Source organism: Chelonoidis abingdonii, chromosome 4, assembly GCF_003597395.2.
Source record: "Chelonoidis abingdonii isolate Lonesome George chromosome 4, CheloAbing_2.0, whole genome shotgun sequence".
In the NCBI taxonomy this organism is placed as follows: domain Eukaryota; kingdom Metazoa; phylum Chordata; order Testudines; family Testudinidae; genus Chelonoidis; species Chelonoidis abingdonii.
The window spans coordinates 6,416,073-6,442,967 of record NC_133772.1 but is presented as its reverse complement, the minus strand read 5'-3'; the positions used below and the strand labels follow the sequence as shown (position 1 = coordinate 6,442,967).

Sequence of the window (26,895 nt, the reverse complement as noted above, 5' to 3'; positions counted from 1 at the left end):
CGCCTGCTCAGCTGGCAGAGTTCAGGTTCAGGAACTTCTCTCGCAGGTTCCTCACGTGGCCGTGTTGGCTGGTGTCCGCCTGCTCCCAGCCCGCGGCCCGGCCCTCCTCCTGCCGCAGGTACTCGTCCGACTCCTGGTAGGCTTTGCAGCGCTCCGCCACGGCCTTGAGCGAGATCCTCTCCCGTGAGGTGGGCGAGCGGATCTGCACGTAGCTGGCGGCATCGGGTGGCTCCTCATGGGCAGGTGGGTCCCCATCGCACGGCACCTTTTCCAGCACAATGACCCGCTGGCCGCCCAGCATGGCCTCAGCGGTGATGCGCAGTGAGCCAGCGCTCTGATTCCTCTGGCGTTGCCGGGCACTGGGGTCTGGGCTCTCAGTGCCCCGTCCCCTCCCAGGGCTCTGCTCCAGCCCGTGCCAGCCCTCCTGTCCCAGGAAGCCTCCCGGCAGCTCTGCCACCATCTTCTCTGGCGCCGACTGGCTCCTGTTGACTGGGGCGGGCCGGCGCAGGCCGGGGAAGGCCGTGCCCAAGGAGTACCTGGAGCGCAACTCCCGCACGTCAGGCCAGGTGAACGTCTCCGCCACGATGGGGCTGAGCGGGCTGCAGGACGAGGGGCCGGGCAAGGCACCGCTGCCGGGCGAGGCAGGGCAGGAGGGGCTGAAAGAGAAGCGCTTGGGCGACTTGTCCTGCGAGGAGGAGGTGGCAGAGTGCGGCGTGCGGGGGCTGTACTCCTGCAGCACCACCTGCTCAAAGGTCATGGGAGAGAGCGCTGGCTTCTGCGGGCCTGGGGGAGTCACACACACTGGTGAGTGGAGGGGCCAGAGCTGGGGGCATCTGACTTCCCTGCCCTGTGTCAGCCCTGGAGTGTCTGCCCTGCCCCGTGCCAGCCCTCCTGCCCAGCCCCACGGCCCGGGGAGCCTTCCTTGCCCCGTGCCAGCCCTCCTGCCCGGCCCCACGGCCCGGGGAGCCTTCCTTGCCCCGTGCCAGCCCTCCTGCCCGGCCCCACGGCCCGGGGAGCCTTCCCTGCCCCGTGCCAGCCCTCCTACCCAGCCCCAAGGCACCTTCCCTGTCCTGTGCCAGCCCCATAGCCCAGGGAGCCTTCCCTGCCCCATGCCAACCCTCCTACCCAGACCCACAGCCCAGGGAGCCTTCCCTGCCCTGTGCCACCCTCCTGCCAAGCCCCATGGCCCAGGAAGCACCCACCTGTACTTCTCTTCACCTCCTGGTGCCCGTCACATGGAGGGGGTGCTGCGCAGCTCCGCAGCTCCTCCAGCTTGGCAAGCCGCCTGTGCACGGCTGGCTGGCAGTTCCTGATGCGCAGGCTGTACTGGCGCGCCAGCTGATACACCTTGTTCTTCAGGCGCTCGCTCAGTTCGGCCTCTGAGAGCGGCGGGACCCGGGGGCGCGGCTTGGCAGGGTGGCCCAGTTCCTGTGCCAGTCTCTGCAGCTGGCTGGCCAGCCTGGCGGGCCCCGCTCGCTCCATGGGGGACCGGCTCTCGGGCGAGGGCCCGGCCGACTCCTCCGCAATGGCGCTCAGCTCGTCTTCCTCCAGGATAAGCAGCGGCTCGTGCAGGTCCAAGCCGTTTTCCTGGCTCCTGCCCAGAGGCCACGTGGTGGTGGCGGCGCCAGCTGTGCCCTCCCCGCTGCCCTCCTCCGGGCAGGGCTGGCTGGCGCTCATCTTCTCCATGCCCTCCCACACCTTGATCATCTCGGCGGGTGGGCGGAACTCCTCCTCGGCGACAGGGGTGCTGGGCTCGGCCCTGTGCACAGGGGTGGGGACGCCCGCCAGCACCCAGGCAGCTGTCCGACTGCCACTGCCTGCTCCCCGCCTGGTGTTGGCGTGCTGCTCCGGCGGGGGCGGGAGGCTGTTGAGGCGGCAGACCGAGTTCCTCACCAGCCCCTTGGGGATGTAGGAGAGGCTTTCCCGGCGCCGGATGCCGAAGCCGGCGTCGCGATGCTCCGCGCACTCGTAGTAGCTCTTGATCTTGTCCAGCAGCAGCCGGTCCTGCCGGGAAAGCATGGACTCTTTCCTGGGGCAGGGGGTGCGCTCGGGCTCCAAGGGGCCAGGCGAAGCAGTCCCGCTGCGGGTGGAGCCCTGCGGTGAGACGTGGCCCTGGGAGTCGGCAGTGCTGCTGTGGCCCTGCCCCTTCTCGCTGCCCTCCAGGCTCAGCACGCTGCTGCTCCGGCTGACCAGCCTGGGCGTCAGGAAGCCCCCGGGCCGGCCCTCCTCCAGCGCAAGGCTGCTGCGCCGTGAGAAGCTGCTGGCGAACATCTCGGCGATGAGGCTGGCGTGGTCCAGCACGGAGGGGGGCAGAATGCTCCTCGCCCTGGTCTCCTCCTCCTCTTCGTCCTCCTCGCTGCTCAGGGCTTTGAGGTCCTCCGTGTTCTCCGCCATGGCCAGGTTCTGCTCCTGCTCCATCGCCCTCTGCTGGGCCGTCTCCGGGGTGCTCGCCGTCTCGGGGGACTCCTCTGGGTGCTCTTCCTCGTGCAGCTCACTGGGCTCCGGGGCATCCTGCAAGGCAGCACGGAGAGTGAGTGGAGGCACGGGCTTCCCCAACCAGCAGGCCGCCCACCCTGACCCAGCCCGACACACCATCCCTGAGGTGCTGGCTCCTCTCCTCCAGGCCGGGAAGGAGCCCAGGATTCCCGTGGATTCTGAGGCACAGGAGAATTGCCGGAGCATGGAGTTCCACAGGCTGATCACCCATTGGGAGAAAAGGGGGTTCATTGCCTTTCACTGGTTATCAAGTTACCACGTTTGATTTCCTTCAATGCCCCCTTGAAGGAAGCCAAGAAGAGGTCTTCTCCTTCAGAGGTACAGGGGCAAGCTGGCTGAAGCCAGACTTGGCAACTCCCACCCATCAGCCAGGGAAAAGGGAGGGGATGTTGGTTAGTGGCAAGAGATGTGCTAGGAGTCAGGTTCTATCCCTGGCTCTGGTGGTTAGAGCAGGGGGCTGGGAGCCAGGACTCCTGGATTCTAGCCCCAGATTTAGGGGGCCACTGTGAGCAGTGGTAAGAGCAGAAGACATGAAGATGACTGGGTCCTGGTGCTGCTGCTCTCTCGCTGCATCATCCCACCTCACTGTGCCTCAGTTTCCCAAGCTACAGCAGTCCAACTACGTGGCAGGGCGGTGTTGGGTGAACAGGCCCTTGCAGCAGCTGTGAAATTCACAGGTGGAAGGTGCTATCATGAAATGCAAATGCTCATTGGTCAGGAGGTGGCTGCTCTGACAGTACGAAGGCCGTGAGCTGAGACGCAGGACACCTGCCATCTATCCTGGCTCCATCACTGCCCCACTGGGAGACCTCAGCAGCACAGAGAGGAGAGCAGGGAGGTGTCTGTCTCCCTTTGGCTCTGAGCTCTTTGGGGCAAGGCCAGTATCTGTGCAGCCCCCAGCCTGACAGCCCACCCCCCCTTGGCTGTGTGGATGGGGTGTTTTGGGCAGCACTCAGCCCAGTGGGGTCCCCCCGACCTCGGGTCTGCACAGTGCCCAACCCCCTGGACTCGGTGAAGGATAATGGGAGGTGTGGCCCATTCACCCCCATGGGACCGTGTCTCACTCACCTCCAGGATGGCCGAGGCCGTCTCCGCACTGCGATGGTTCTCAGGCCCCCCTGGCTCCTGGCTTCCCTTGGGCCCCTTGCCCTGAAACACAGCAAAAGGGACAGGTTATGCTGCTGGGCCGCGGCTCAGACAGCCCTGGTGGCACCGTGCCAGCCCGAGGGACGAGAACCTCAGAGCAGCAGCCCAATTCCGACCCGGTCAAGCGCCAGCGACCTCCAGCGCAGTGTCCTAGAGCTCTTCATTCTGACACCAGAGCTGTGGAGTGAGATCCGCCGGCCAGCCCCCGACAGGTTCCGATGTCAGAGCTCCAGCGGACACCTGGCACTGTTCAGATTGGCTGCACGTCACCTTCCTGCTCCAAGGGAACCGGACCAGCTTCTCCTCGGGAGAGACGGGCCGACTGAGGGCACCGCCTCTGGCACACCAGCCAGACGTGAGTGGGGTTAGATGGGGCAAGTGCAAAGCATGCTGGGAGTCACAGCGGCCACTCCGTCAGGTCAGTGAAGGGTTAATAGCAGAGAGGGGCTCCAGCCGGGGGTGCTGATCAGCCTGCCCCAAGCAGGGCGGCAGGTGGGAGATAGAGGAGAGCGGGGCCAGGGAGGAGGGGCAGGCAGTTCCGAGCCATGCGCCAGGCCAGCATGCAAGAGGAGGGTGGAGAGACACCTCACCGTGCGGCCCCAGGAGAAAAGCAAAGCGTTGGCCCGACAGTGCCAGCCGTGCAGCGCCGCCAGCAGGAAGCTCGCAAAGTCAGCTACCTGCTCCTCGCCCACTGGGCCCTCCTCCTCCTGCCCGGCTTCCTTCTCGCTGCTGTCACTCACAGCCAGCTCCTCCAGAGAGCCCTGCCCCAGGGCCTGCTTTTCTTCCTTCCCCATGGCTGCTTCCTCCTTCTCCTCCTCTGCGCCCCCCTCGCCCTCAGCCAGCTGCCAAGCGCTGCCAGGGAGCTGCAAGGGTGCCCTGGTCTCCAGGAGGGCTCCGGCGCTGTCGGCGTGCTGTTCAAGGGACAAACAAGGGCTCCCTTTAGGGCCACCTCATCCCTGGGTGCCGGAGCTGCTGGCGGGGACCTGACAGGGCCAGTCGTAGTGTGTCCCTGCACCAGCCCACCCCGATTCCACGTGTCTGCAAAAAGCTGGGGGCCACTAGGCCATGCGTGCTGGGGCACAAGCGCGTGGGTGTGAATGTGCATGCAACCGGCAAAGGGGGGCTGCGTGCATGCGATGCACATACAGTGTGCACAGGAACCTCGCAGCAAGACCCCCTAATGCCCACTGCTACTCAGCTAGCATCTTCAGCCCCTTATGCCCTCCCACTGCCCCCAGGCTCGGGCGACTTCCAGATCTTTGACACAGTCGACATAACATTCTGCTAGGAAAGCTGGAGAAATGTGGGCTTGGCAGAACTACCATGAAGTGGATACAAAATAGGTTAAACAACGGCAGACAAAAAGTGACTCTTAATGGAATGTGGTCAGGTTAAAGGGAGGTCTTCAGTGGGGTTTAATGGGGCTCTGTTCTGGATCCGGTGTAGTTTTTGACCTGGATGTAGGTATAGAGAGAACACTGACCAAGGCTGCAGATGACAACGCTGGGGAGGTTACCAACACTTGGGAAGATAGAGGTAAATTCAGAGGGATCTCGATAAATTAACTGGGCTGTAGCCAACAAAATGAAATTCAACAAAGACAAATATGAGGTGTTGCACTTCGGGAAGAAAAACCAAATGCACAAACACAGAATGGGGGAGAACTGTCCTGGCAGCAGCACTGCTGAGAAGGATCTGCGAGTTGTGGTGGATCACAACAACATAAGCCAACAATGCGATGCTGTTGCAAAAGAGCAAACGCAATTTTCGGTTGCTTTGACAGAGGCACAGCAGGCAAGTCATGGGAGGCGACAGTACCGCTCTACTCAGCGCTGGTTAGGCCTCAGCTGGAGTTCTATGTCCAGTGTTGGTCACCAACATACAGAAAGGATGTAGAGAAACCGGAAAGGACCCAGAAGCAAGCGACAAAGATGATCAAAGGGATGGAATGCAAGTCATACGAGCAAAGGCTGAAGGAACTGGGTATCTGTAGTTCGGAAAAGAGGAGATGAAGAGGGGACATCATAGTGGTCTTCAAATACCTGAAAGGTTGCCATAAAAAAGATGGAGAAAAGTTTCTCTCTCTTGCCACAGAGGCAGGATAAGAGGCAATGGGTTCAAACTACAGCACAGCAGATTTAGATGAAATCTCAGGGAAAGCTTCCTAACGGTAAGAACAGGAGGACAATGGAAAAATTGCCTCGGGAGGGCGAGGAAGCGCCTTCACTGGAGGTTTTCAAAAGGAGGCTGGATAACCAGCTGTCTTGAGTGGGTTAGACCCAACAAATCCTGCACCTTGGCAGGGGCTAGCCTAGCTGACCCTTGCGGTCCCGTCTCACCTTGGGGCTCTGTGATCTTACCTTCAGTCCTGCTGCCACATTCCCAGCACATGGAAGAGAGAAGACAGGCGATTAGCAAAGGTGTCGCTGTGCACCGCGGCCACAGCGACGGGAGGGGAGCAAGTGGATGGTGCATCACCCCAATGCCCCCCCTCCCTGGCTCAACGAGCTGCAGGGGGCCGAGGGCGGTGAGGCTGGGCTGGCTGCCGAACGCCTGGACTGTGGTGTTGGGAGCTGACGTGAGCACGGAAGGTTAGAGCAGCTGCCTGCAGGGGCCGGACTGGGGCTGCCCTAGTGCACTGGGGGGCTGGTCCCTTTATGCCAGCAGAGATTCAGCCTCCGGGGGCAGAGTGTGGCACCTGCAGGCCCCTCAACACCAGGGAGTGGTGGGGACCCCCCACACAGCCAGGGAGAGGCCAGCATGCTGGGGTGAGGGCATGGAGTCCTGCTCCCCCAGGGTACCGCACAGGGTGAGCTAGGCAGTGCCACAGGAATGGCTTGGCAGTGCCACAAATGGCCGGGGGTGGGGGGAGCAGGGGCTCCATTGTAATGACCACACAAAGCAGAGGTTCTCAAACTGGGAGTCAGGACCCCTCAGGGAGTCACAAGGTTATTATATGGGGGGATCACGAGCTGTCAGCCTCCACCCCAAACCCCACTTTGCATCCAGCATTTGTAATGGTGTAAAATATATCAAAAAGTGTTTTTAATTTATAAAGGGGGGGGGGGGGTCGCACTCAGAGGCTTCCTACCTGGAAGGGTTCCCCAGTCCAGAAGTTTGAGAACCACTGATATAAAGGCAGATGGGGCAGTTTGTCTGGTCAGGCTGGGCCCCAGCCAGCCGGCCAAGCGGGGAGGGCTCTGAGCTCTGCCCAGCCCAAAGTGGGTGCGGGGTGGGGGGTGCATGTGTCCATCCTGAGGACTCACTCACCTTTCTCACCCAGCTGCTTGACAATCTGCTTGGCAGGCTCTGTGGGGAAAACAGCAAGTGAGAGGCCTGCCAGTTGTACCCTGCCCCCACAGCGATGCGACTGGGGTCGCAGATGGGAGACGTATTCTTTCTGCCCAGCCCCGGAGCCCGCGGGGCACGGGCGGCACCCAAGCCCAGCGCAGCCTCAGGGCCCTGGGAACGCACTTCTCCAAAGCCGCGGCTCCTCCGCCACCGCCTCCTGCTCCTGGAAAGCGGGGCCCCAGGGCAGCCCATCTGCCACCTGACAGCCCCTCACGCACGCCGCGGGGGGCTGGAGAGGTGCGTTCGCCAGGCCCCCTCACCGCACCCCTGTGATTGGCCCCAAGAGTATCATGTGCCAGGAATCACCAAGCCCAGAGCACCGCAGCTCCCATCCCTCCGCCCACACTCCAGCCCCGTGCCCCAGGCTGTAGAGGGGAGCTCGCACCAGACTTCCTGCGGCCTGCGCACCCTGACCCCACGCCGCCATGCAGTCCGTCCGGGAGCTTCTCCCTGCGGCGCCAGAGGTGGAAGGGCTCTGAGGACAGGACAGACGCAGCCGTTAGAGCCAGTGCAGCTGTCCGACTGGTTGTGTACTCTGTACCCCCCCGGCCTGGCATTGCCCATCATCCTGAGACATGGCAGCGCCCACGGCCCCCTCAAGATACGGCAACGCCCATGGCCCCCCGAGACACGGCTGTCCAAGCCCTGCCACCTCTGTACCCTGCACCTCCCGGCCTGGCACTGCCCTCCATCCCGAGACACAGCTGTCCTACCCACTGCCGCGCTAGCCCTGCCACCTGTGTACCTGGAATGGCACTGGATGCAGGGCACTGATCATGTCCCCCCAGGATGTTCTATGGCTGGCCACGTGCTATGCCTGCCCCACGGCTAGCCCCAAACAGCCCTGCTGTGATAACCCAGTGAGAGGGGCAGGGCCTGGGAGGCAGCCTGGCAGCGCCCCCCTCCCTGTTGCTTGGCAGCGACTCTGCCGCAGCACAGCAGGGGAGAGACACCTGGCTGGGCAGCTCTGGTGTGGGAACAAGCAGAATGGGGCCATTTCTCACCCTCCGCAGGGAAGGGGGGGAGAACCCCTCCAGAGCCAGCGACCCCATGGGGGAGGGACCCTGCCGGCTCTCCTGGCAGCCACAGGGAGGTGGTGCTTTCATGGGATCCTGGGCCTAGCTAGTCCACACAGAGCCAGCAGTCAGAGGGTGGCTGGTGCCAGCTTTGATCCCAGAATGGGAGACAGGTGGGGATGAGGGAACCTTGGTCCCTACAGATGTACAGCTCTGCCAACCCATGGCAGGCAGGGTGCTGCACCAGCCTTTGGCCAGCCAATCCAATTGGCTGGCAGGTGGGGGCAGGGGATGGTTTGCCAATGGACCCGCCTGTTTGCCCAAGGCTCTGACAGCTGGGCTAGGGCCTTGAACTTTGCCCTCCTGGCCAGGCAGGCAGGCAGCAGTCTGATTGCATGCAAAGTGGATGTGCGTGGGGCCAAGCTTCAGTCTGTCTGGGGTCAGCCTGGCTAGCTCCGCCCCGATGGGGAAATCCCACCGCTGGGAACGGAAGCCACCACAGAGCCGGCACAGAGAGTACACTGCTCAGAGAGCCGGGCAATCTGCTCTCCAGCACTGGGAACAGAACCCAGGAGTCCTGAGTCTCACCCTTCGGCTGCCAGCAAATAGCTGTGAAACCCACCGGCAAAGGGTGTCTCCCTCATGCTGGTCCACACAGAGGATGACAACCTTCTACTGCTGCAAGTTACTCTGTGAGCTCAAGCAGCAGAGTTCTGTGGGGTGGATCTAAAGGTTCCAACCCTGCTGCTGACCCCTGGGGGTCAATTTGATGATGCCGCAGGATGGAACTGCTGTTTTTTTCAGTTTGCTTTTGCGCAGACTAAGGAATTACAAGCAAAGAGCTATGTTAAAGGAACATTGCAGCTGCAGAGTCAAACACTCACGTTAGGAAATGCCAGAACTAAGGCTGCCTGTATCACCTTAACTCCGTCTCTCGCACAAGTATACATTACGACAGTCAAAATATACTACGCTTTTCCTGCCGCATCAGTGCAGCGGATGGGCCCTGCTCTGGGGAAGTGCACTGGGACCCTGCCTCATTGGTTGCAGAAGCTGGAAGGGGCAGGAGATGGCAGGAAGAGACAAAAGGGTCTCTTGGCTTGGGCAGTTGAATGTTGCCCTAGAGAATTGTTCAGAGGTCCTGTGTGATGCTGGGCAAAACACTTCAAAAACAGCAAATTCCCAGGTGATCCCTCATTGCGTGTTCCTGTGACGAAGTGAGCATTTTTTCATCATAATTTGTATGAATTGAGTGGGTCTCTCTGTTTCCCCTATGTGCTGCATGATTGACTAGGAAGGTTGTTTACTCTTTGCAGAGATCCAGGTGTGACTGACACCTGGCTGTCTGGGCCTGGGGGCCATGCCACGGAGAGTCCCAGAAACAACTGCCCCTAGCATTTTTAGGATTTTAGCACCTAGTGATCATGGAAGGTCCCCTCGTGCAGGAAGCCAGCCAGGTGTGTCCAGCTGGAGAACAAAAGGCTGAGGAGGGGGGCCAGGTGCAGTCACCCCTCTGCCCTCTAGAGCCTGGGAACAGCCCGCTGGGACACGGCACCCCATATTCTTCACAGTGATATGAGGAGGATGTGATGATGACATAATCATAATGTATTTTGTGCAAGATAAGTCATGTGAGGTGTCATTGTAAAGGTTAGGATTTGCTGAATATGATTATCCTATTTGTATGCATGTATCATTTTTTAATCTGAAGTTAGGAATATTGACTATGTATCCATATTTCAAATGTGTTTACAACTGGGGAATGCCCACGAGACAAAGGTACTTTCATTCTGTAAAGCTGGGTGGGGAAGGGCCGTTATGGAAAACAACAGGGCTTAGGAGAAGCTTATCTCCCACCTGGGTGCCTTCCTGAGGATGCTACAGACAGCCTCCGAGTTACAGCTACTGTGACACTATAGGGACATGTGACCAGGTCACCTGGTGCTGGACTCCATCTTGGGATGTCAGTATTTTTCCACTGCCTGGCATGGGAACCAAGCATTGAAACAAAGGGTTCCTGCCATATGCAAAAGCTATTTAAGGCAGGGGAGTGACATCATCGTGGTTCTTCACTGACTCCCCACCCAAGAGGGCTCCTGGAAACACCTGAGGAACAAAGACTGAACTGGGGAAAGTGCTGGACCCAGGCTAAAGAGATTTCTAGTCTGTGTATGAAGGACCTGGGGATTCCAAGCTGTAAAGCAAGTGCAGCTTGTGTCTTAAGAATCTGCAGCCTGATGGTACCATCTCTTAAGGTGAGGATCTGCTATTCAGATCCAATCTCTTTAGTATATTAAGCTTAGTTTGCGTGTTTTGTTCATTTGCTGGGTAATCTGCTTTGATCTGTTTGCTATCACTTATAATCACTTACAATCTCTCTTTTGTAGTTAATAAACTTGTTTTTGCTTTGTCTAAAACCAGTGTGTGGGAGTCATAACTCGGGGCAGAAAGCTGTCGTATATTCTTCTCCACACTGATGGAGGGGGAGAATTTCATGAGTTTATACTGTACAGTTCCCTGTGCAGCACAAGACGGTATAATTTTGGGTTTACACTCCAGAGGAGGGGAGTGCCTGGGAAGTTCCTAAGCTGGAGCCTTCCCATGCAGGGCTGATCACAGTGTCTGCATGTAACTGCAGCTGGGTGTGTCCTCACGTGTGTGTGTGCTGGTGAAAGTGACGGCTGGAGGGCTCTGTAGCTTGTTACAGCAGACAAGTGTAACGGGAGCCCAGGCTGGTGGGTCAGGCGGGCTCAGTGGTACCCCAGTTCCAGGTGGCACCTGGGACAACCCGTCACACCTGCTGCTGGGCCGGGCCTCTGAAGAGAAAGGTCCAGGCGACCCCAACCCAGTGGGTGGGAATCCCAGAGCAGCACAGATGGTGGAGAGGACAGATGTTTTGCTGGGGGCAGTTCACAGCTATGGGCTGACAGCCATGGAATGCTGGGGCTCAGGACTCCTGGGTTCCATTCAAGCCAGCCAATGGCAGTAGAGGGGACAGCTACTCTCTGATGCAGGGACACATACCCCTGGCTGGAAACAGGTGGGGAAAGGCAACCCTGGTCCCTGCAGCTCAGCCAGGGGCCTCCCAGACACACACCCCCTGTCACCCTGAACATGAGAAGAGAGCGTACCTGGGGGTTGCTTCCCCTCCCCCAGCATCACCTCTGTCTGGCCTGAGCTAGCCAGCCATGCCCGCGCCTCCACCACACGCTAGGAAGAGGAGGAGATGTAGCCATAGGCACAGTAGTGCTGGCAGCCCAGGCTCTCTCCTGGCCTCCTAGAAGGCCAGAGCCCCCAGGAGAGTGGCAGGCGCTCAGGGCGGAGCTGCAGGCCCCTCCAAGACACGGGAAGCTGCCAAAGGGCAGCCCGGCCTGTCCACCCAGCCTGGCAGAGGAAGCAGGACTGCCCTGGGCCTGACAGCAGCCAACGTGGCCGGGGGTCCAGCCGCACCGACAGAGACAGCTGACCAATCTGAGTGTGTTTCCCGACCAGCCACACAGCCTCTGTGCTAGGAGGATGCTGAGGCCAGAGCAGGACAGTCACCTCCGTGATCTGACCCAGAGAAGGACAGGTGGGTATAGGGCAGATCCTGGACAGATACTAGGGCTGGATCCTCGGGGATCAGCTACCACCAGGCAAGGCCACGCAACAGCCCCCATCACAGCCAGCACTGACAGCGACCCCGGGGGAAGGATGGGCAGGGGCCAGTGCAGGTTGGGACACAAGGACCCCCACATCTCCGGTGCCCCCATGGGTGCTGGCCTGAGCCAGCTGGAGGGGACTCGACCCCAAACTGTTCAGCGCTTGCCCTGCACCCGGACAATCCAGTCCCACCCTCAGCCCTGCAGAGCAGCAGGGAGAGAGTCAGCCACCTGCCCACTTTGTGCGGGCCCAGCCCAGCCGTACACTCCCTTAGCCAGCCCGGCTTGTGGGCCATCACTCCAGCCAGTGCCAGGGGGAGCCATATGCCACGCCAATCCGGTGCCCGTTCACCGTCGCTGCCTAAAGATTCTCACATCGGAGAGATTCACGGATCAGGGAGCAGAGGGGGCTGGGTCCTGGAAGGGGAAGAAGAAATCTGGCAGCAGCTTGAGCTTCCTGTGTAACTAGCATCCTGCTGTTTGTGCCAGGCATGGTGCTCCCCTTTGGGCTTGGCAGGGAGGGTGGTACTTGCACTCACCGGCCAGGCCGACCTAGGAGGGTGGCACGTGCACTCACCGGCCAGGCCGAGCTGGGAGGGTGGATCTAACTACTTACACGGCTGCTTTCCCAGTGGCAGAGGACAGGTGCTTGTGACACCATCCCTCCGAGCCATCAGTGCCCACTGCTCCTCCACCAGGCCCCTCTAGCTCAGGGCCTGCCAGAGACTCCTGCAGCCATCAGCCTCTAGGGGCAGACCACCCTCCTTGCCTTGCCAACTGCCCCATGCAGGAGGCAGCGACTGGCTCAGGCGGTGAACAGCCATCCTGTCCCATGCTCCCAATCCCCAGGGCGACCAGCCATTGGGTAGAGCCAGCAGCCACCTGCAGTGGTGCCATGCACGCCCTGGGAATCCTGGGCTGTGCCAGGAGAGAAAGCCACGTGGCCATTAGTCACTGAGCTCTCTAAGCTGGGCCTGCCAAGGCTCTGTCTGGCTGAATCCTCCCTCGACACACCCTCCCCTCTTACCCGACTGCCGGCGTCCCTGCCGTGCCTGCAGGGACACCTCATCCATGGGCTGGCACGACTTCGCTTTCTTCAGCCGCTCCGGGCTGTATCTGTAGCAAGCGGGGTCTGAAAGGAGCAGAGGAATGCGGGTTAGAGCTTTTGCAGTGCACCAGAATGAGTAGGGGGGTAGGAGGCATGAGTCCCACCCCCTGCAGCATGCCAGAGTGAGAAGGGTGGTAGGGGCACGAGTCCCACCCCTCTGCAGCGCGCCAGAGCGAGCGGGGGAGTAGGGGGCATTAGTTCCACCCTTCTGCAGTGCGCCAGAGTGAGCAGGGGGGTAGGGGGCATTAGTTCCACCCCTCTGCAGCACGCCAGAGTGAGCAGGGGGGTAGGGGGCATTAGTTCCACCCCTCTGCAGCACGCCAGAGCGAGCAGAGGAAAGATGGGGGGACATGTCCACCCTCTGCAGTGCACCAGAGCGAGTGGGGGGGTAGGGGGCATTAGTTTCACCCTCTGCATTGCACCAGAGTGAGTGGGGGGATGGAGGGGACGTGTCCCACCGCTCTGCAGCGCGCCAGAGCGAAGGCAGGGTGTGATGGGCCTCACGAGCTTAGCCCGGGCCTGGCACGAGCACCTCAGGCTGATGCAGTCCTACCCTGGTGGCTGCCCCAAAGACAGGCTTATGAGCCTGCCGCAGCCTGTGTGCTCACAGAGCCAGGTCCCACGGCAGGCACTAGGAGCTGGTGCCATTAGACCCAAAAGCTCCAGTTTGATCCCTGCAGCACCCCTGCCAGGGTCATCTTTCTGTGGGCACGGCCTGGCACAGCAGTGCAGGACAGACGCACACAGCCATGGGACCCCCCAGACAGAGGAACAGAGACAGACACCCCAGCTCCCGCCCCGCAGAACAGACAGACAGCTGGAGCGAGCACTTACGGGAGGAGTCCATTTCCAAGATCGTTCTTGCCTAGGAGTGCAGAGATCAGTCGGTTAGCGAACAGGGAGGCAGTGCAGTGGTACACGGGGGAACGAAGTCGGAATTTTTCATAGTGTTTTGTATGACTACTGGGTGTGCCTCAGTTTCCCTATGTGCTGCATGGTAATTAGGTGGGGGTGGGGAGGTTGTTCGCCTTGCAGAGCTCCAGGTGAGACTTACACCGGCTGTCGGGGGCCTGGGCCCCTCATGCCCATGAGAGTCCCAGAAGACAATGGCCACTCCAGTTGCCCGGACATTTAGCACCTACCATGATCCACGGATGCCAGCCGGATGTGAGCAGCAGGGAACAAAGGGCTAGGGAGGAGGGCAGGGGGACGAGTTTGCCTGGGAAGATGAACAAGACTGAGGTTTGTTCAGTGTGGGCTGCTGAAGGAGAAGCGGGGACTGGGACTGAGGAGGGTCAGAGGCGCTCGGATTGACCCAGACACTCTGCTGTAACTTCCATTCTCTGTGCTAACCGAAGGACTTTCCAGGCTGTGGTCCAGACATTCAGAAACCCTCCTGCTGTTACAGGCGCTGGCTCAGAGTCCCTCTTGGGCGTGCATCGCTCCTTAGGGGTACAAGTCTTCCCAAGTGTCCAGTCCAGGCGGACTCGCTGCAGGGAGCTCACGGCATGAAGCAGGATGCTGAAGGCTCCGAGGTGGCCCAGGAGGCAGTGAAGCCAAGGGCTCACATCAGCGAGTGAGTGTGACCTATCCGGGCTGGCGCACTGAAGGGCTCCTCCCAGGGACTGTTCCAGAGCTGGACAAGAGCACCAGACCTGTGGCTCTGTGACACACGGCCACCGGCGTGCCAGGGGGCTGCGTTCCCCATCCTCTGCCTCACACCGGTAGCTGCTGTTCCTGCGCTCTGACACAGCCCGGGCTGACCCCAAGCCCAGACACACGCCCTCGGAAGCCAGTGCTGAGGCTCGGCTCCAGGCCCTGTCTGCATGGCCCCAGGTCCGAGCGCTCGACTCAATGGGGCATGGGGCTCTGACGGGGGTTGGGCCGGGGGCACCGGGCTCTTCACCTTCTGGGGATGATTGCGTGGTGGTTCTCCAGGATGAGCCTCTTGATGTGGTGGGTCCAGACCCGCTCTCCTCACGCTCTTGGCCTGAGGCAAAGGAGTGTGATGATATGGGGCCGTGCACCACACATCACCTGAGAACCAGCCCCTGCACCACCACTGGCTGGCCCCGTGCCCAGCACTCCTCCCCCAGTTCCCAGCCAGCCCTCCGTGCCCCGCCGCCCTCACCTGGATGTTGTACTGCTGCTTGCTGTGCTTGTAGTGGGTGACGCTGAAGCACAGCGAGTCCCTGGTGCTCTCAATCGGCATCAAGGAGGAGCACTGGGGGGAGAGTGGCATCAGCAACCCAGGTAGAACTCTGCTCCCAGGGGCACCGCGAACCCTCCGGGTCCCCCTCCCTGCCCAGCACCACTGCCGCCAACCACCCCTGGGGGTCCCCCTCCCCGCCTCAGCACTGCTGCTGCCAGAGCGCCCTGCCCCGCCCCCGGACTCCCCCTTCCCATAATTGCTGCCATCAGCCCCACCCAGCACCCCTGCTGCCAGCCCCCTCCTGCCCGGGGCTCCCCCTCCCGGCTCCAGCACCGCTGCCGTCAACCCCCCTCTCCCTCTGGGGCTCCCCCAGCACCGCTGCCACCAGGGAATGGGCAGGAAGCCATGCCACCCAACTAGTTCAATCGACTGCCGACAGTGTAGGGCGCCGGGGAACCACGGACTTGGGGGGAACCACAGAGCTATTGCTGGGGGTGAGGGGTTTACCGGAATGTCGTTCTTGCAGACAAAGTGGTCGCCCCGTCTCTTGGTGATGAGCAGGGTGCGGTCAAAGAGGAAGAAGGTGCGCTCGTTGCGCATGCGGTGCACCCGGAAGGTGCCCTCCAGCACCAGCTCCCCGAAGGTCGTCAGATCCGGCCCCTTCCAGTGCAGCAGCAGGGATTGGATCTCCTGTGGGGGTTGGGGGGAGGTGGCCTCAGGTGGCGTTTCTCTCAAACCAGCCACATGCCCCCACAGATACATGGGGGGGGGGGGGGTGTCTCAGCCCTGCTGTCCCCAATCCTGGCACTGCCGCTGGCCTTGGGCCCCTGCTAGCACCCAGCCGGGCCGCATCCCAGCTCCAGGGCCCTAGGAGGCCATTTCTCTGAGGGCAGGGACATGGGGCCAGGAGCAAAGGGTCCCCAGATGTGGCCAGGCCAGAGGCAGCAGCTGGGAGGGGCTCGCTTCCACCTCCCACGGGGGGGTTTCAGGAAGCGCACAAGGCTCTCAGCTCCCAGCCAGTCCCACGGAGCCGCTCCCCGGATCGCTGCATTCACGCAGCCGGGGGCAGGACACACCCACACCAGCGCTCACCTGCAGCCGCACTGCGTGCTCGTGTCTGCGCTTCATGTCGTTGATGTACCAGGCCACACAGGTCATGGTGTCGATGGCCTCCTCCACCACCTCGTAGCCGGCCTCCTCCAGGTCAAAGTGCTTCGCGATCTCCTGGGGGCACCACCTGGCGTGAGGGCTCGCTGCCCTGCTCCCTTTGCCCTCCCCAGGAGCGCGGCACCCAGGGCATGGGCAGGGTTGAGCTGGGGGACACAGCTGCGGGGCTGTTCACTGGGCTCCTTTAGGGTTCAGAGAGTGGCACTGCGGCTGGAGGGGATGCAGCGCGGGACGGAAGGAAGGAAGGGGATTGCAGTGTCCCTGGACAGGGGGCCAGGCTGTGACACTGCAGCGGTAGGGATGGGGGGGGGGGCAGGGGGCGCCCTGTGGCGGGTGAGGGAGGAGGTGCAGAGGCAGTGATCGGGATGTGCACAGTAGAAGAGGGGTACCACGTGCCAGATAGGGTGCCACGCCACAATGCCTGTGCGGGGGGGTGGGGGCGGGAGGCACCACAATGCCCGTGTAGCGGGGAGGGGGCACGCACCCCCTCATTTACCTGGAGCAGCAGGTGGTATTTGAGAATCCTCTGGACCGGCTTGAGCAGGTAGGAGCCCAGGGGCAGTGCGTGGCCGATTTGCTCCTGGCGCTCGCGGAAGAACTTAGCCTGGTGCTTGTTCCTCATGCACTCGGTCAGAGCCGCCACCGAGCTGCAGGGACCAGACACTGCAGTGAGGGGAGACGCACGTGGGAGAGAGGCCTGGCACGGCGCCCAGACACCACGGTGATGGGAGATACCCACTCACATGGGACAGGGGCCTGGCATGGCGCCCAGACACCTCAGTGATGGAAGGTGCCCACCCACACAGGGCAGGGACCTGGCATGGTGCTCAGACACCACAACGATGGGAGATGCCCACCCACACGGGGCAAGCGCTGGGCACAGCACCTGTACATCACAGTGAGGGATGCAAAGTACATATACATGGCACATATAGAGCCAGGGGCAGAAACCAGCCCCACCCGCTCCTGTGCGCGGCTTGCGTGGTGAAACGGGGAGCTGGCACATGGCCCCTTCTCCTCCCACTGGGACACTGGCCCCCCCCAGCTCAACTGTGCCCCCACCCCTCCAATCTGGCAAGATCCCATCATCTGCTGCCAGAGCCAGGCCACCCCAGCAAGCAGTGCAACATCCCCACAGGCAGGGGTCCCCCACGCTAAGGAGCGCTCATGTGGGCGGGGCCAGCAGGGATCCCCCGCCCCCTACTCACTCACTTGGGGTAGTTGTTGCAGTACTGGGTGTAGATATCGAAATCCTGGCTCTGCAGAGGGGGGAAGAGAGATCGTGAGTGAGGTCCACAGGGGGAGCCCCCATCCCCCCACGCTCTGCCCGCACTCTATCCCCAGGAGCTGCACCTAGGGTTCCCAATTCTCCCGGATTGGCCAGGAGTCTCCCGGAATCGATCTCCCAGTGGCTTCGGAAACCAATCTGGGAGATTTTAATAGGCCAAAGTCCAGTTGGTGGCACAGTAGGGCTAAGGCAGGCTCCCAACCTGTCCTGGCTCCACACAGCTCCTGGAAGCCCCTAGGCACAGGGGCGGCCAGGGGATCTCCACGTGCTGCCCCTATCCCAAGCATTGACTCCGCAGCTCCTATTGGCCGGGAACTGTGGCCAATGGGAGCTGCCGGGGCAGTGCCTGCAGGCAGGGGCAGCGCACAGAGCTGCCTGGCTGCCCCTGAGCCTAGAAACAGGAGGAACATGTTGGTTGCTCCCCAGGAGCTTCCCAAGGTAAGTGCCAGCCGGAGCTGGCACCCACTCCCTAAGCCCCTGCCCCAACCCTGAGCCTCCTCCTGTACCCAAACTCCCACCCCAACCTCCTGCCCCAGGCCAGTGAAAGTGAGCGAGGGGAGGGGACAGTGAGCGATGGAGGGAGGAGGGATGGGGGGGCAGGGGGCGGGGCAAGGGTTTGGGGTCTGTGTGATTAGACAGTTTGCAACCCTAGCTGCACCCCTCCTTGTGCCCAGCTGCAGCTGCCAGTAAGTGCTTACGCTGGGCACTGCCCTCCCAGTACTCCACCTGCCTGGCCATCAGCATCCTCCAAAAGTGCCTCAGTGCTGCAAGCGTCCCCCAAGTGCCCCAGCCAGTCCTCCTCCCCCAGCTTGGTTGGCACCAAAAGCTCCCCCATCCCCACCATTGCCAAGCTGGGGCCATCCCATGAAATCCATCAGGGCCATGTGCTGTGCCAGGCATGTGAGCTGGGAGACATTCACATGTCAAGGTGACAGGCGCTAGCACTAAGCCCTGAGCACACCAGTTGGCCTGGCGCACGACGATGCCATGGGATCTTCTCGCCAGCCACTCACCACCGCGTGCCACCTCCAGAGCCCCCCTTACCCTGTCCACAAAGCATCTGGCCACGGCCACAGGGTTGCTGTCACAGCTGTCCAGGTCCTGCAGCAGCTCACTGGGCAGAAAGAGACTGTCAGTCATGCAGGGCCTGCCAAGAGCACACATGCTCCAGGAGACGCACGGGTCAGGCCTGCCAAGCACACGTGTTCTCCGGGGGACACATGGGCCAAGCATGTGCTGCATGCATGCAAGGCATGCCCCCCGCCACTCCCAGCACACAAACCCCCAAGCAGAGGGCAGGCAGCGGAGCATGCAGTGTGCCCGGTGTGGTACCCACCTGCAGGGCAGGGCCCCTTCCTGTGCCAGCAGGGTTTGAAAACAAAGCAAGCGTTACGAGAGGAGACGCACGCACTGGCTGCCCCCTCTCCCCGTGGCCCTGGCCTGGCCGCTTGTCAGTCAAGCCGCTGGTGTTACAATCGTTCCACGCGGGCCCCAACCCCAGACTGCAAAAAGCTCGATGGACAGGACACCCACCCCTGCCCCAGCCGAGTTCTGCCCAAGGGCTCTCGGCTGAGGCAGCCTCAGTGCCAAGCCAAGGGAGATGGGGAGGGATACAGGCCGGAGCCGCTCCTCCACCCTCAGGCAAGGCAGTCCTGGGCCACTAACGCGGCTCCCTCTGACACTGCTGTCCTAGGGCCGGGCAAAGAGATCCCCGGCCCACAAGTCAGAAGCCTGCAAGGTGGGGGCTGAGGGGAACAGGCAGAGCTGGGGTGAGGGGAAGGGGTGAGGAAGAGCCCAGGGCTGGGAGAACAGGGGCTGCAGGCTGGGATTGATGGGCACCGGCAGAGCTGGGGCGGGAAGCCCAGGAGGCTCCCTAGGTGCTTTCTACTGAGCACTAACACCGACTTCTCCAATTCTAGGGGGAAGCCCATCTTGGGGCATTTATGCCTCATCCCCTTTGGAGACGGGGGGAGTGGAGGAGGTGGGGGTGTTAATGGAGGGGGCCAGGGGGACTAGGCTGGAGCAGGTTGGAGGTTAGAGGGGGGCAGGGGCAAAGGGGGCAGGGACAGAGAGGGCAGTTGTTATGGGGCTCAGGCTGGAGCAGCTCAGGGGCTTGAGGGGGTCAGGCCAGAGCGGGCAGGGACAGGAATGAAGGTGGTCAGGCAGGAGGGCAGAGATAGGATGGAGGGGGCTGGGGTTACAAGGGTTACAGGGGTCAGGATGGAGCAGGTGGGGCAGGGGTTACAGGGGTCAGGCCAGAGCAGGTCGGGGGCTGGAGGGGGTCAGGTCAGAGCAGGAATGAAGGGGGTCAGGCCGGGAGCAGATGTGGGGCAGGGACAGTGAGAGCTGGGCTTACAGGGGCTGGGTCAGAGCAGGCGGGGGGCAAGGACAGAGGGGGCAGGATTACAGAGGCAGGGGGGACAGAGCGGGCAGTTCTGGGCCTGGCTCACCTGTTGAGTTCGTAGATATCCTCGATGTTCCCAAAGAGCGCGCAGACCTGCTCCGGCCGCAGCAGCAGCTCCTCGGTGTCAATGATCTTCCCCAAGTAGTCCTGCCAGGCGCACAGAGTGAGCCACAGTGGGGGTCAGCGAGCAGGGAGGTGCTGTCATGCGGCCAAGGGCCCCCCAGCCCCCTCTTCCTGTCTGAACCATCAGGAGGAGCTTCCCCCAGCCCAAGGTGGCTCCATTCGGTGGTGGGAGCAGGGCTCAGGTCTGCCATCCCTGTCCTGCTGTCACAGGAAGCACCATTCCCCATGCCAGCCCACCTACCCTGGAGCCTGCCAGGGCAGAGCCAATGGGCCACGGTCCCTGCAAGCGGCTTTATCCCCACAGAGCCCATCGACCCTGATAGCAACTCCCCACTCCCCCATTTCCATCACCCCGGGTGCATGCTGGGAGCTCACCCCACTAGCAGACCCCTCCCTGGAGGGGCCAGACCAGCAATATGGGGACGAAAGATGTCCCCTGACCTCCACTCCATGGGGCGTTTAGGGGTACAGACCCAGCCAGCCTAGCACAGTGCCATGCCCCTCCAAGCTGCTCATACCAGTGGGGCTGACAGCACAGAGGCGCGCCCCTAGCTCCAGGGACAATGGGGTCAGGGGAGCCATGCGGTGCCACACAGGGGCAGCAAGGGGGCCAGCCTGTGGCTCACGCCCAGCGGGGGGAGGTGTGGAGGGGGCCGGCTCACCTCCACAATGCTGCGCAGGTCCCGCACATACGTGCGCTCCGACTCCACGAGCTCCAGCACGACGCGCTCCAGGTAGCTCAGCTTATGGTTGGCACCAACAGAGGCCCGGGGGCCGAAGGGCGAGAGGGAGCGGGAGCCCTTGCGGCCCAGCCAGCCCCCTGGCGAGGCGTTGTTGTTGCTGTTGTGCAGCTGGTTGACCCGCACGGCATCACCCTCCCGGGCCGGCGCACGGCCGGGGGCCTTGTCCCGCCCCTCCATGGGCATCTGGCTCACTGGGCACTCCGGGGAGACAGCGCAGACGGGCATCCTGTCATAGCTGCTGGGGCAGGGCAGTGCTGGCAGCCGGGGGGATTCTGATGGGGGGAGAGGCAGCATAGTTAGGGAGGACAGGGCCCCACATGCCATGCCCCAGCCGCACCCCTTCCTGCTCCCGACCCCATGCCATCGCCACAGCTGCAGACTCGGCCTGAGGAGTGGCTGTGGGGGGAGCTTGGCTGGGGAGTGGCCGGACCCAGGTGGCCGGGCGGGAGCAAACGCTTGGAGTCATGCTTCAACCCCATGTCCATCTGGTCCCAGCCCCCCACAGCCAGGCAGTGCCAGAGCAGCCCAGGGTCAGGCCACCTCAGGGTGCTGCTCGAGGCCCGGGAGCTGGTCTGACCAATGCTCCCCACAGCTGGGCTGTCAGACACAGCTGCCAGGCAGCCCAATACTGCAGATCCTGGGCCAGCTCTAGTGACCACTGGACACAGCTCGCGGGTCATGCTCACGGCCTCCCATGCCAGGCTGCGGCACTGCAGCCAGAATGGGGCACTGAGGGGATGGGGGCAGGGCTCACAGCACCAGGCTATGCGTTGTGTGCGTCATACAGCTCAGTGCTGGCAACTGAACCCCGGGGCAGCTAACCACCTCCGGGAGCCCCACAAGCAGGGACCCGAGCACCCAATCCCTCCAGGTGGCCAGTGGCTAGCATGGAGCGAGGCCCCTGCTCCCCACAGAAGGGGAAGGGCTGGGTCAGCAGCGGCAGATTTCTTCCCCACCCCGCCCCCCCGAAGGCCGGAGCTGCCCAGTTGCATTTGCCTGGAGACACAGGCCCTTTGTTCTACACATGCATGGCAGCTGGCAGACATGGACAGGGCCCCTGACTCCCCAGTGGCTGGTGCCAGGCCACTCCCTCCCTACCACGGCCTGGGTGAGCCCCAGCTCCAGTCACAGCCCCTGGCTCTGTGTTCCCCCGGCCAGGAGGGGCGCGACTGGCCTCGCCAGCACTCTCAGGGGTCCCTGCTTTCACTGAAAGAGAATCAAACCAGTCTCCAGCTACCCGGGTTGTCAAGAAAACCTCCAAAACGTGCCCAGCACAGAGAGCCTGAGCCCTTCGCTGGGCGGGGAGGGAAGCTACTCCATGTGTGACCAGTCCAGCGACGCTACCTGAGTCTGAAGAGAGCCTGAGCCCATGCTGGGCAGAGGTGGAAAAGATGGGCCTGAGTCTCTCTGAGCTGTGCCGTGTCCTGTTCAGTTCACTGGGAGCTGATGGAGATGGCAGTGATAGCCTGACGTTCACACTGTGAACTCTTTCACTGCACATGGCAGCACGGAAGGAGGGGGTAGGGAGTTTTCTGGGTTAGAAAGCAACAGTCTATGAGGATACCTGGACCCTGCTGCCATCCACTGCCCCCTTCTTCCTGCCTGAGAGACTGGCCAGACCCTAGAGGAGAGGGGCTGGCACCACAGTCCCTGGCACCATGGCTCCCAGCCTGTTGGGGGACACAGGGAGATACTAGGACATCTCACTGCCACAGGCGGGCGGTGCTTGAATTCCACATGACGGGGCCATGGGACTCAACGCTCCCTCGATAGGGAAGGCAGCTCCAACTGGGAAACTACCTGCCATGGGGCTGGCCAAGCAAGGCTCAGATCCCCGCTCGCAACTGGGGGGCGGGAAGGAGGGGGCAGCACTGCCTGGCTTCAGGGCATGGAAAATTGCAACCAAAACATCCTCTGGCCCACATGGTTTATATACCTCCAAGGAAGGGTCTGCAGATCAGATCTGCCCTCGGTGACCCCTCTGCAGCCTGAACAATCCCTGTGTACCTCACCGACTGCAGAGAGGGGTGAACAGGGAACCCAGGGTGGGAATTCCACGGGCAGTGTGCTAGCAGGACTGGAATCCACCCTCCACCAGCTGAGCTGGCTCTGCCGGGCTGCCAGCGGGAGGCAGATAGGCTCACGGGGGAGTGATCCCCATTTTCCACACACGGAATGTGATACAGAGATTCAGGCTGAGCAGTTCTAGTGACATCTGGGGCTGGACATCGGAAATGCAGAGCCCCTGTCGCGCCTAGTGACTCCAGCAGGAGGGTGCCCAACACTCCTCGAAAGTGGGGTCCCCAGCGCCACCCGTCAGAAAACTTGGGGTACCCAGATCAGTGTAAAACCTCTGGTCTAAGTGACACCAAGGTCATGAACGGGGCCAGGGGCGGAGCAGGACACAGACCTTCCAAGTCCCAGGACTTAGCCGCAAGGCCAGCCAACTTCTACACACAGCCACAGAGTGACAACCATGCCACCATCCACCCTTCCTCCCAGGAAGCGCCCTTGGAGCAAGCAGGGGCAGAGGGCAGCTGCACCGGTGGGCAGGTCCGTCCTCACTGGGCCAGATCCCCCAGCCTGGGCTGCATAGACCAGGCCAAGAGATCCCCCAGCCTGGGCTATGTAGACCAGGCCAAGAGATCTCCAACAGTGCTGCCAGCCTGAAAACAACAAATCATTTCCCACGTGCAAGCAGCAAAGAATCCCAGCAATTTCTGACACTGCAAAAAGGCTTTTCCCTCCCCGAGACACATGCAGCGTCCCCCACAGCCCCACGTGCATGCTCACAGCCCCATGCAGAGTCCCCCACAGCCCCACCTGCGCTCACACAGCCCCTCAGGCGCACTCACACACAGACACATGCGGAGGCAGAGTCTCACAGTCACACAGGGCTGCACACAGACAGTCACAGGCACTCGCAGAGTCTCACACTGCTAGAGGTGCTCTCACACACACACAATCACACACAGTCCCACAGGCGTTCTCACAGACAGTCTCACATACAGGTGCTCTCAGAGGCACACAGAGATGGCGTCTGCTAGGTGTGCATGCCAGCTGGACAGACAATTACCCAGCTGCCCCAGAAGACCACCAAGCTGCCTGCAGGCTGAGAAACACCCGCCTGAAGGATTAGACGCCTGTGAGAACTGGGGCTCAGCACCGGAAACGCCTTCCAGCCCATCACCACAGCATCAAGCCTACAGCACTAGAACAGACCAGCCAGGGGTCCCGCACCAAGTCCTGAGGTGGGAAGAGGAGGAGGGTCGTCCCCCCAATCACCCTCTAATCTGAAGGTCAGGAAGACCCATGTGGTCGATCTAAAATTGCAGCCTGGCTGAAGAGGACTTGCTGCTCTCAGGCCCAGGTGGCGGGACTCTGCCCAGCCACCCCCCCCCCCACCTCCCCCCTGCCGCCCCCCAAGCACTTAGCCATTCCATCCCTCCACCCAGCAGCAGGGCTCTGCATTCTTTGCAGCATGTGTAACCAGGATCACATCCTCCCTTCCCTCCCCCCCACCTCCCAACCGCTCGGAAGGGCAGGGCAGACAGGCAGGCATGTGGCTGCAGGCCTGCAACATTCAGGTTCCCTTTGGCAGCCAGTGACGACCCACTGCTGTGCCTGCTATCTCCCCCACGGCTTCCCTCCCCGAGGGCCGCACCCTCAGGGCTCAGCCCCAGGTCCAGATACAGGGTCTCAGTCTCCCCTCCCTTACCCCAGAGCTTGGAGATGCAGGCAGGCAGCCAGGGCAGGCTGATCTTTTCCTCCCAGATGAACATGCTCCGTCCCAGCATATGGGGTTGGGCCAAGGAACCAGCGGGGGGGAGCCCACGCTGCCTTCCTGGGAGCGACCTGAGAGTGAGTGGGGCAGGGTGCGGAGGCGGCTGTCGTCAGACCTCACCTGGAGCCGCTCCTCCACAGGAAGGAGCGCACGTCCACGCCACACCCACAGGGGAACTCACCCACTAGGGCCACCAGCCGTGCACAGTGGGGGCTGGGCCTGAGCCAGAGCCCACTAGCTTTGCCCACCTGCACGCAGACCACAAAGTGGCACCGGACACCCATTGACCCCTCCAGGAGCAGGAAGGGCTGCACTGACCCTGCAAGCATATAGGGAGAAAGTTGGAGGTTTGGGATCTGGGGGCCTGTTTCTGACCCATTTCAGGATCCGAGTGGCTTATGCCGAGCACATTAACTTCCGGGGGGCGGGGGTCACTCTCAGGCCATGCTCTGGAATAGCCCAGCAGCTCCAGAACAGTATTACAGTCACACCTGCAGAACTAGCCAAGATGGGGCCTGCTCCCACGTGTCGTGCCGGATGCAGCCCACACTCGCAACCCTCAGGGCCACCACATGTGCCAGCCAGGCTGCTCACCCAGCCAGGGGGTCCCTAGCTCCGCTCCTCCTGTGCAAAGCAAGGAGGCCTGCAGCCCACACACACACCCCGAGGACCCAGCGCACAGCACGCTCGTTGCAGGCAGTGAGTGCACACTACAGCAGGGGTTCCCGGCACGCAGCCCCTCCACCCTCAAATGGACCAAGAACTCGGAGCTGTTGCGCAGAGGGGACTCTTCAAGGTGAGCTGTGCCAGGCCAGAGCCCTGGTGACTCTTTGGAAGTTGGGGCGGGCACAGCTACAACAGGGTCACCCACAGCAGAACACAGCTGGAGGGCTTCCCATGTGCCCCAGCCGCTGGTGCACTGCCAGGGACAGAGGCAGGGGTGACATTTGGCAAAGCTTTCCCAAGCAAACAGAAGCCCTTCTCGGCTCCGAGGGGGCCCCCTCTCCAGGAAATGGGGTGTCACGACTACAGTGTCATAGTCACACTGTGGAACAGCAACATTTGGGAGTCTGCCAGCTCCCATGATTGTATCCCAAGCCTGGCACTATGTGGTGGCACCTCCATGGTGCCTTCCTTAAATCTCCAGCTCCCGGAGTCAGGGGAGGCTGTGAGAACCTTGGATTTCTGTTTGAAAATGTTACCCTGAAAGGCTCCACTCAGCAGAACAAGAACCTCCCATTTCTAAGGATCTCCTGATTTTAAAGCCAGGCTCCTGGTTTCTGAATGCCCGAGGCTGGGGATACTGGGGGAGGGGAAATCCTCTCAAAGGGGCAGTAAAAAAAACCGGCTACACTTTTCAGCAGCTCTAAGCTAGAGGGGAGAATCTCAGCCTTTGTAAACCAGCAGGCTCCATCTGACCATCCAGCCTGCCCTGCCGTAGTACCAGCCAGCATCCCCCTGCGATCCCTGCGGCCAGCACAGAACTCCGGGCTGAGCCAGAGCAGAGCTGTCGAGAGACAATCCCACCTGGATTTACAGGCGCCAAGTGCTGGAGACTCTCCTATGCCTGGGTCAGCTGTTCTGATAGCTAATTCCCTCCCTGTTAAACATGAGCCCCTTATCTCTGGTCTGGATTTGTCACTTCAGCTCCCAGCCCCAGGCTGCTAGAGGAAAACCCGGCTAGAAGAAATCATCTCCCCTCCTAGGGACCTGGAGACCATAGCTAGACTCATCCCTTCACATGCATGGCAGGGCTCCATACGGACATAGCCAGGGAGCTCCAGGTGCCAACCAGGAAGGACAACAAGTGCCCATGCCAGAGGCCGATAAGCAGAGCCCCTGCAGCCTGGTGGGGGGATGGCACGTGTGAGAGGTCAGAGCCTGGATGGGGGGCGTGGGCCCTAGGTATTGGAGCCTGCAGAGTTCTCCGGTGGGGAAGGATATCCCTGGGGCAAATGAACCAGTCAGACCGGCTGGGGCTGGGGAATGCTCCTCCCGCTCCCTAAGGGCAAGTGGTCACAAAGCGGCCACGTGGGAACCTGCCCATGGCTGTGGCCTTGGCTCCAGTGGGAGCAGCCCCTAGTCCAGCTGGGCCCTCGGCCAAGGGAGCCATCCGGCCGGAGCATCCGCCTGGCATTAATCATTGCCCAGCAGAGACACCTAAGCCGCTTTGCCGGGCAAGGGAGGGGATTTCCCAGCACCAGGGATCCCGACTGGAAACAACCTGTTTAACCTCATCTGTTCCAGAGAGCCCGAAGGAGAAGCAGCTTCCCCACAATGACCCTGGCACAAAGCACAGCAGCAAAGGCCCACGGCATGAGTGCTCAGCCTGGTCACAGGTGGCAGCCTGGACCAGCAGTTCGGTCACTGCCCCAGGACACCTGGGTTCTGTTCCTGACATTCTGCCAGGTAGCCTTGGACACGTCCCGGCCCCTCTCCGTGCCTCAGTTTCCCCTCCCACCCTTAGTCTAGCAGC

The 26,895-nt window shown here is 61.7% G+C and overlaps 1 protein-coding gene across 1 annotated transcript; it reads right to left on the bottom strand.

The window, feature by feature from the left end:
• Nucleotides 1-24,510, bottom strand: PLEKHG3 (pleckstrin homology and RhoGEF domain containing G3). Its single transcript, XM_075065967.1, is given in 20 exon segments — nucleotides 1-783; nucleotides 1,203-2,511; nucleotides 3,565-3,645; nucleotides 4,233-4,553; nucleotides 6,003-6,013; nucleotides 6,913-6,951; nucleotides 7,379-7,468; nucleotides 12,678-12,782; nucleotides 13,593-13,618; nucleotides 14,653-14,733; nucleotides 14,735-14,748; nucleotides 14,890-14,982; nucleotides 15,418-15,600; nucleotides 16,003-16,134; nucleotides 16,574-16,724; nucleotides 17,290-17,336; nucleotides 18,410-18,479; nucleotides 19,816-19,916; nucleotides 20,555-20,907; nucleotides 24,354-24,510. Coding segments are annotated over 20 exon segments (4,062 nt in total). The 5' UTR covers nucleotides 24,433-24,510; the 3' UTR covers nucleotides 1-7.
• Nucleotides 24,511-26,895: the final 2,385 nt, after the last annotated feature.